Source organism: Seriola lalandi, unplaced genomic scaffold, assembly GCF_002814215.2.
Source record: "Seriola lalandi dorsalis isolate HSWRI2012SDOR001 ecotype SW California unplaced genomic scaffold, Sedor1 jcf7180002054947, whole genome shotgun sequence".
Classification (NCBI taxonomy): Eukaryota; Metazoa; Chordata; class Actinopteri; order Carangiformes; family Carangidae; genus Seriola; species Seriola lalandi.
Window position 1 is genome coordinate 312,356 of NW_019525498.1, and position 9,239 is coordinate 321,594.

The following is a 9,239-nucleotide window of genomic DNA, read 5'->3' on the forward strand; positions in this document are numbered from 1 at the left end:
TTTCTCTCAGTGTTTTTACCTGAAATCTGCTATATTTTTATTGGATCACTCAGAAAACAGTCAGCCAATCAGAAGAGAGGCTCAGAGCCTCCTCTCTTCTGATTGGCTCACTGACCTGTTGTTACTAGAGCTGCAGAGAGAAGCCTGAGAGAGGAGATGTAAAACTAAACTGAGATGGTTTTGGGTTCTTAAAACCACAAATGTATCTTCTGATGGATCAACACTTCAAATAAAAACATAGAAAAAGAAAAAAATATGGAGCTTTAGGTGTTAACTTGAATATAAACTGAAACTATCTACTTATCAGTCTGTATCCTGATGTTATAGATTTTCCCTTTGAGCAAACCTATTGTGTTTTTACATTAACTCAACTACAGCTTCAGCGGCAACACTTGACAACTCCTGACTTTTCCACTGGTTAGAAATACGTTGTATGTTTCATTCTGTGAGAAAAAGTCTCACTTCTCATTCGTCTGATGCACAGGTATGATTTTTCCATCGTCTTTATGGCTGTTAAATGAACAGTAATAGATAACCTTACCCCAGAGCCCTGAAGCCGGACTGGTCCAGGTGAGCCCGCTGCCTGTTGGGGTTGAAGCCCAGCTGGGGTCTCCACGATTCCCGGTTCCCCTTCTCCCAGTCACCTGGTTTCAGGACCTTATTGGGAATCCTGAAAACAAACAAACAAACAAACAAACAAACTTAAAGCTGCAGTGGGAAATATTATTGTATGAAAATACTTTCCTATGATTGGTGAACATAACAGAGAGAGGAGTGCTGTTCTCTCTGGGTGGGGCCCTGTGGATTTGTTTGGATAAACTAAAGGCTAGTGTTGAATAATTAGATAACTAATTAATAAATATACATATTAAATGTGATCACACACTTGGCTATAGTCACTTCCAGTGGCCATTATCTTGTCATTATTTAGATATTTAATGGAGTAAACGATTAATCGTCACCACAACTGAGAGACTATAATACAATAATAATAATAAAAATAACTAATAAAAATTAGAGCCTGACCAATATTTCACTTTTGGGGCCGATGCGGATACCGATATTAGAGAGTAAAAAAATTCTGATAATGATATACCGGCTGGTAGATAGATAGATACATATATATTTATATATTTATATTTATAAACACTTGTGAAAAAGATATGAAATGACAGCAGGACATTTTACAGTTTAACAATAAACTTCCAAAATGACACTTTTGCACTGAAACGATGAAAAAACGTCAGAACGAATCTCTAAAACAAGAGACTCATCACTGACAAATGGAGGCTGGAGCCGATCCCTCACATTGGACGAGGGCTGGGTAAAGATGGCCAGTCTATCACAGGGCCAACGTATAGAGACACTGTCCTGCTGCTCCAAATACTCACTACAGCAACGAATGTGGATTAATCCACCGCTGAAAATAGTCCCTAACAAATGTCCTACTTACTCCTGTCTGAATAACACTTCCTACAAACCACTATATATTATTCTCCTCTAAAAATGAAAATACATATTTATGAGGTGTTTTTAAAGAGTAATGTCTTCAGTAGGAACCAATGGGCTCGGAGTCGAGCGCCAAAGACGGAGCAGGGAGGTCAGAAAGTGCTGAGTGACAGACTGACACATTGTTGGTTTTCAGAATTTCACGGGATTTGTGGACTATCAGAAAAACATAGAATATCACCAGACGTACCCTTTAATAATGAGGAGTGGGAAATAAAAGAGTCTTTGATGTTTTGAAAAGAATTTATGAGATAAATAAAGTTGGAAAAAGAAAAAAAAAAACCCTCACTTGGCTCCAGGCAGGAGGACCGCCTTGAACACAAAGCCATCTGCATACTCAGGATCCTTGAACTTCACTCTGGAAAATAGAGGAAAACCGTTTTCAATGAGTCAAGAGTTTCATTAGCTCACATTTTTAAAAGACTTTTTTTTTTTTTTTTAAAGGAAAAAATCTCCCTTCAACACAGAGACCCCAAGTTTGTGATGTTTCATGTCGAGGATTATTCTGTGATGAAGTGTTGTCATTTTCTTCTCAACCTGCCTCGCCTGCTTCACTCTGTCATTTCCTACGTGTTCCTGAATGTCTTTTCACCCTCGCAGAGCGGCTGCACACTTGTATTATTGTAATGAAAGGTGGGTGTACAGATGCAGAGCTCGACACTGCAATGAGTCTAAAATTAATCTGCTGTGGAGCGGCACTGTAAAGAGTCTCTCTGCGAATCACTGGGAAAGAAAGAACACACACTGAGATATCGGTCTGAGGTCGTTTGTTTACATAAATTACATGTATGTGTATATGCACATAGAATAATATGTAATGTTTACTGTGAGCTGAAACACATACACTGTGATTTTTAACTGCACGTGAAGGTTTGTTACGTTCATTTAAGGCTCGTCTTTGTGCTTCAAGCTGCAGGCTTTACGAATTTAACAGGTAGAAGCAACTACTTCAGTAACATAATGCCAGCTTCTCCTGTAATGAGAATTTGCTGTTTTCTCTCTCTATATATATTTTATTTTAATTTTTGTTGGACGTGTCAGGACATTTGATGTAGAACAGGTTAAAAGATCAACTGATTCATCAAAAACATCGACAGTCACAATAAGCTGGAGGGCGGGGGCATTTTGAATGTGCATCCTTTGTGTTAGTTTGATATAATCTTGAACTTGACTCATCTTAGAGAGACCTGGCTGGCACCCCTTATAAAATAAAAAAAAAAATCGAACTTAGTAATAATAACTGTCTCAATATGCAGTCATGTGATGTCCCCGTCTTTGTCTTGCAAATAGGAAGGATTCTGTCTTTAATTGCATTAAATCTAGTTTCTTCTTATTGAGTTCACCTCCTCTCCTGTTTCCATCATCTGAACATTTCATTAAATTGTTCTTTGTGCCAGTTGCTCAAACACATGCAGAGTCAGAGTTCAGGGATAAGCAAAAAAAAAAAGTGTCTGTCAATGCTGCACAGTAAAAGACAGAGGATCCAGCCTGTGAAGCTGCATATCATCAGCATCGACCGAAAACCAGCACGTGGCAAATATCTCAACCTCAACGGAAGGACTTCATGTAAACCAACATGTTCTACACTCAGTTTAAACGACAGACGGTTCTTACCCAATCGAAATGTTCTGTGAGATGTCACGCAGCATGGGGATGGGCGACGTCACCGACCTGAAGAACAAACATCAAACAAAACTGAATAAATCAGGTTCAGCCACAGAGTCGTCACGCCGGACCGGCTCCACTCCAGTGACTGTTCATTAAAAGTGAATGTGGGACAAAATTGTAAAAAGTGAGAGTAAAGCAGGCGTTCCCTTACTTATCTGGTAGAATAGGGTCGTCATCAAGATTTAATATACCTTGGATTCCATGGCACAGCTCTGCAGGGATCTCAGTGCCCTGAGGGAGACAAAGCTGTTTACTGACCAGTAAAACATCCACTCACTGTATTATTCACCCTGTTGTACACACGGTTCGAAATCCCCAGAGGATGAACTCTCTGCTTCACACAGAAGATTTAACAGTGCATTTAAACAGGAGGTGTTTCAGTTCCTCAGTCTGATAATCAATGCAGTTAATCAATACAGCCATTTACACCGGCCACACAACGGCTCTGTAACCGACACTTCAAGTCTATTTTGCATGTGACTTCAGTGATTATGCGATGAGCTCCGCTGGTGAAGTTCAGTTGACCTACACTCGATACTGTGCCTGAATGCACCGTGTGTGAACAAAAACAGGCTGAAGACGTGTAAAAGGATCGAATATTTTCATTACATTGTATTTGCATTGTATTGTTATTTTAATTGTACAGCACTTTGGTCAACAGTGTTGTTTTTAAAAAGTGCTTTATAAATAAAACTGGATTGGGAATCCATTCCTGTTCCTCAGAGGTTGAACCTTTTCCATTTCAATGAGCCCATCAGCTGTTGTGTTGTTCCATCAGCAGGACAAACTAACATGTTCTTCTACTACCAGTAAAACAGATACAGAATCAATCTATTGTTTGCTCTTTGGGATATAATGAACACAGAGCTCAGCTTTTCATCTTGTTTTCAGTAATTTGCCTTTTAACAGTCTTTAACTGACAACAGTGATGTGTCTGTCTCAGACAGCGACAGTGTTCGCAGATTGACTTGCTGCTGCATTTTGCTTCACTGTTGCTCATTAAGTCGTTTTCACCCAGTGAGTAAAATGAACAAATGCTTTGGTTCATAAATGTATAATCAACATGACGAAATCCAAGGCAACACCTGCAAAACCACACGACACATCTGCAGCAGAGTGACACAGCAGCAGCAGCTGACTCTGTGTGTGTGTGTGTGTGTGTGTGTGTGTGTGTGTGTGTGTGTGTGTGTGTGTGTTATTCCACAGTTAGTTGTCCTTTGACCTTTTGGATATACAATGACATCACTTCATCATTTCATCCTATTAGACATTTGTGCTAACAGTCACACCAGGAGCTAGCTGGTTAGCATGACAGCATCGGCGCATGTTTAACGGCGCTGCGGACAGTTTAGCATTCCACTAACTGCAAACAGCTAACAGCTAACTGCTGCTGTCCGACCGTCTGTCGACCAGAGGCTTCAAGGTCACAAAAACTACATCCACACTTCCTGTCCGAGACGAGCTCAGAGCTTCAGAATAAAAGCACCTGTGATTCCACTTTAATTCATTTCACTATAACAGCACTTTCTTTAACTTTATTCTAAGAGTAGTTTAAGTGTATTTTACTTCACTTAATCACAACAGAAGTGTAATTAAGTAACAGATAGAAGACTAAGATATTGGCCCGTTCTTCAGTGGTTATCCTAATGACAGATTTTTTTGTTAGCGTGGCTGTAAGACAGAGCCAAGGGGTTAATAGCAAAATGCTGCTGAAATAAAACTCTGACATGTGATGTGTATTGTTGTTGGAAACATCTAATCGCATTACTTAAATTAAAATACATATTGAATCGGGAGATAAGCTTGTTGTCCGAGCAATACTGTGTTGTCAGGTTGACAGCGAAACATTTCAGTTGCTCATGTTTCGCCACATTTCAAATCAGGACTGGTGATTTCTGGTTGAAAGCAAAGAAAACTTAATGTGTTTAAAAAGAAACTTCTGGCTATATGTGTGATATATCAGCTGATCTAATGTGTCCGGGGGTCTGAGTTTTGTTACCTCCATAGATTCTGTGCGGTAGAGTTCGTGGACAAAGTCGAAGAGCGGGTGAGATTTGCTGATAAACAGCACGTCGCTTCCCAGGCTGTTTCTCTTCACTGCAACAGAGAACAGACAGCAGCTGTGGTCAGGGAGGCAAAACCAGTGATCAGAGGTTACTGGACAGACTGGAGGGAAAGGGAAAGGAAGAGAAACCGAATCTCTCAGAGGGAAAGGAAAGGAACAAAACAGGACAGACGGATCTTTTCCTCATTAGAATTAACAGCAGTTGCAGCTCAAGCTTTGCTGTTATTGAAACATAAACATTTAACATTAAGCGCAGACATGTTCGGTTTAAGATGGCTGCACCACATGTGGACGATCCTCTCTTTCTACTGTTAACTGCTGATGTTAACTGACTCTGGCTAGTTTTAAATTAGTAACATTCATATACAAACACTGAGATGTGACACACCAACACCTTTAATTCCAGCTCCAGTTAACTGCTGGAGTTGTGCTCACCTTCCTCAGGTGTGAGGTCGGGGTAGACGTCCGCCAGAGCCGCCCTCAGCCGACGTTCATCCACAAATGGCAGCAGGGCAACGCCTTCAAAACAAAGCACACACACAGAATAACTGCACTCAAAGTGACTTCTGAGTGTGAGGTACGCCTGAAACGTAATTCAAGTAAAAATTACAATGCTCTTCAAGTGCTTTTGGAGTTTGGATTTGAACTTCTCACCCTGAAGGTGAGGTTTGAAGGAGGCAAAACTTTTAAATATTTAGCCCCTGTAAGGCTCAGAGAGAAGTCATAAAAACACATCCTGTGATGATTAAAAATGATTTTATTTTGAAGGGTCTCGACAGGAGTTTAGTCAACGTGTTGCGATAAAGCAGTTTGGATGAGTCAGTAATATCACAAACCACCTTTGAATTCTGGGTCTCTCAGCCGGACTGTGACTCACCTTGCCAGGCGTACTTCTTGCCGTTGAGATCAATGGCGAAGTCATCGGGGTAGAAGTCAATGATGGAAGAAACCTGTGTCAAAGTAAGAGTTTAACAGAAGCTGAAGAGAACGATACAAGTACAACAACTTAGAGAAGCTTATTTCATATTATTTTCAGTTGTTAGAAAGTCTTCATTTCTCTACGAGACCTTTACAAGTCATTGAAACTAAAATTAAAGACTTCACACACAATCTTATCTTCAGGGAATGGACTGTTTCCCAAAGTTTTCTTTTCGTTGTAATATATTCCCAAATTTTTAAAAACCTGAGTTGTCACCAGTCTCGATCTCCCTGCACCTCATTCTGGACTCTTAGAAGGCCCCACATAGTGTAAAGGTCTGTGTCCATGTGTAGTGTGATTATAGATCAGCTCTAGCTTCTATATTAATACTGTGAAAGTATCAAAGCCTCAGTCCACAGAGAAATGCACACAGCCTGTATTCAGAAACTGAGCCTTAAAACCAGCCGTCAGGACTTCTGGAACTTTGTGATGTCACAACAAAGCAGTCACCAAGCCCCGCCCACCTGGACCCACCATCCAAACCTTGCAGGATTTGGTTTCTCCGAGTGTTTTTACCTGAAATCTGCTATATTTTTATTGGATCACTCAGAAAACAGTCAGCCAATCAGAAGAGAGTCTCAGAGCCTCCTCTCTTCTGATTGGCTCACCGACCTGTTGTTGCTAGAGCTCCAGAGAGAAGCCTGAGAGAGGAGATGTAAAACTACACTGAGATGGTTTTCGGGCTCTTAACACTACAAATATATCTTCTTATGGATCAACACTTCAAAATAAAACGCAGAATAGGAAAATATGAAGCTTTAAAACTTACTGGGTTGCTCATGAGGTTCCGCCATGTTTCAGGCAGGAAGTTGCCGCTGGCAGCAGGAAACACTGACATCAGCTGCTCCAGGGGCTTAAACTGCACAGAATCACAGCACACAGGTCATTTACACACTCGTATGTATTTTAGAAACTAATTAATGGAATATTTGTTGCCTAAAATATCAGATTTCATTTTGATGTGAAGTCTTGATGATGATGTTGATGTTTAAATCCTTTAATTACAATTTAAAATAAAAAGTTAGAAAAAGATCTGGTTAACTGGCATCTGATAGGTGCAAAACAAAGACAGGAGAAAAGTCTCTTCTTACTGGTTTGGTTCCCTTCTCGAACTCGGTGAACATCTCTTTGATGTCTTTGAAGTCGGAGGCGAACGGGGCGTAGTGGAACGGGAAGTACCATTTCCAGGAAGCACAGCCCTGCAATTCAACACAGACACTGACGTTAATACGAGTCTGTCCATCCTGCTTCACACACGTCACATGATGCTTCAGTTTTACCGAAACCACAACCTTCGAATGTTGGTGGCTGAAATACAGAAAATATATATTCACCATTTACCTACTGCTTTTCATTATCAGTTCATCCGTTCACTTCACATTCTTACTGCCAAGTGTATTTGAATAAGAGCGACAATGATCATAAAATTATAATTCAATTAACTATTAATCATTCAAGTCAATTTTTCAAGAAAAGAAAAAAAAGCTTCCAGTTTCTATAACGTGAAGATTTGCTGCGTCTGTCTCACATTATTATAAATGATTTGTTTTTGGGCTTTTGACCATCAGGAAAAAAAAAACAGACATCTGAAGAAGTTACTTTAGAAAATTGTGAAATTTTTTCAGTGTTTTCTGATGTTTTACACACCAAACAATCTAGAAAATAATCAGCAGATTGATGCTCAACAATTAAACTGAGGTGTGTGGAGAAGAGAAAACGTCTGAAAAGGCAAAAAGTACAAGTTTATTGTATCACTGTGGCCTTCACCTGGCTCATGATTAAATAAGGTGGGAGTACTATATTTATATAATATGAAGAAAACAGATAAATACAAGAAGATTTAATAACAAAGAGACTAAAAGTAATGAGTTTCCATGAATTCACTAGATGACGTTAAAGAGCTGTAAAGAAGAATTTAATTTCGATCCGTGTGCAGCATCATGTACGAGCTGGTTCGGTTCAGATTCTTCCAGCAGATCAGAAACGTGTTTCAGCTCCAGATTATTAGACGACTGATAAATCACAACACAGCTGCTTAATTAATCAACTGATGAACTGATGATTGTTAAAGCTCGTCAATATTCACCGGAGCTCGAGGTGACGTCCTACGATGATTGGTTTTGTCCAACCACTAATTCTACGACAACATAAAAGAGAAAAGCAGAAAATCTTCACATCTGAGGAGCTGGAATCAGAGTTTGATATTTCTGCTTCATAAAAGATAAATGAGGATTAATTGATCATCAAAATTGTTATTGATTCAGTTCAGTTTAACAGCCTCTGCTCTACATTTAACTGTTCATTGGTGATGGTTGGTGCAGACTTGGTGCTTTTTCATTTCAAGTGTTAGATTTGAGGTAAGGTCCTGACTAATAAGTTCGTGAGATACAATGAGAGAAAAAAGACATTAAAAAACGACTTGGAAATGGAAAGAAAAGATTTTCTTTGCCCTTTCTCCACTAAAATTCCAAGCTTAAAGCTTCAAATCCAATCTGACATTTAAAAACCTGAACGAGCCTGAATCAGACTCCTAAATTAAATCACCGTCTGTTGTCGCTGCACTTTCAAACTACAATGGAGCAAAAATCAATCCAGATATTGGAACGAGAAACTGTTACTGGGAACCCTGAAGCGCCTGGGGACAGAATAGTCTGCGACACCCGCTGAGAGGCTCTTGCACCTCAGAAATAACCCTGCAGATCCGGCGTTTGGACCACTTATCCTTCCCTGAGCAAACACGCCTCGCCACCAAAGAACGACCTTCACTTCCCACAATCCACCTCTGAGGTGGTCCTCCGATAAATCCACCAATCTTCACGTCAGCCAATCTCGTTTCAAAGCTCACCACCACTCTATTATTAAAGATGGCCATTCACATGATAATATGGGACTTTACCATGATAAAAGGTAGAGGAGGCTCCGATCTCCACATTCAAATAATGGCACAGATCATTTATGGTAATATGACGATACGTTTTGTCAGGAGGAGAAACTCATTTGTGACTGTGGCCGGGGGGG

The 9,239-nt window shown here is 40.0% G+C and overlaps 1 protein-coding gene across 2 annotated transcripts in view; it reads right to left on the reverse strand.

Moving 5' to 3' along the window:
- Positions 1-9,239, reverse strand: part of xrn2 (5'-3' exoribonuclease 2) — a 38,451-nt gene that overhangs the window by 16,415 nt on the left and 12,797 nt on the right. For both annotated transcript variants that reach the window (XM_023394345.2, XM_023394344.2), the window contains 9 exons: positions 7,313-7,420; positions 6,991-7,080; positions 6,120-6,192; positions 5,678-5,761; positions 5,177-5,274; positions 3,329-3,408; positions 3,124-3,180; positions 1,799-1,867; positions 542-670 (listed from right to left, as the gene is read on the reverse strand). In XM_023394345.2, the coding sequence (XP_023250113.1) occupies positions 542-670; positions 1,799-1,867; positions 3,124-3,180; positions 3,329-3,408; positions 5,177-5,274; positions 5,678-5,761; positions 6,120-6,192; positions 6,991-7,080; positions 7,313-7,420 (788 nt within the window). The remainder of the gene's footprint in view (positions 1-541; positions 671-1,798; positions 1,868-3,123; positions 3,181-3,328; positions 3,409-5,176; positions 5,275-5,677; positions 5,762-6,119; positions 6,193-6,990; positions 7,081-7,312; positions 7,421-9,239) is intronic.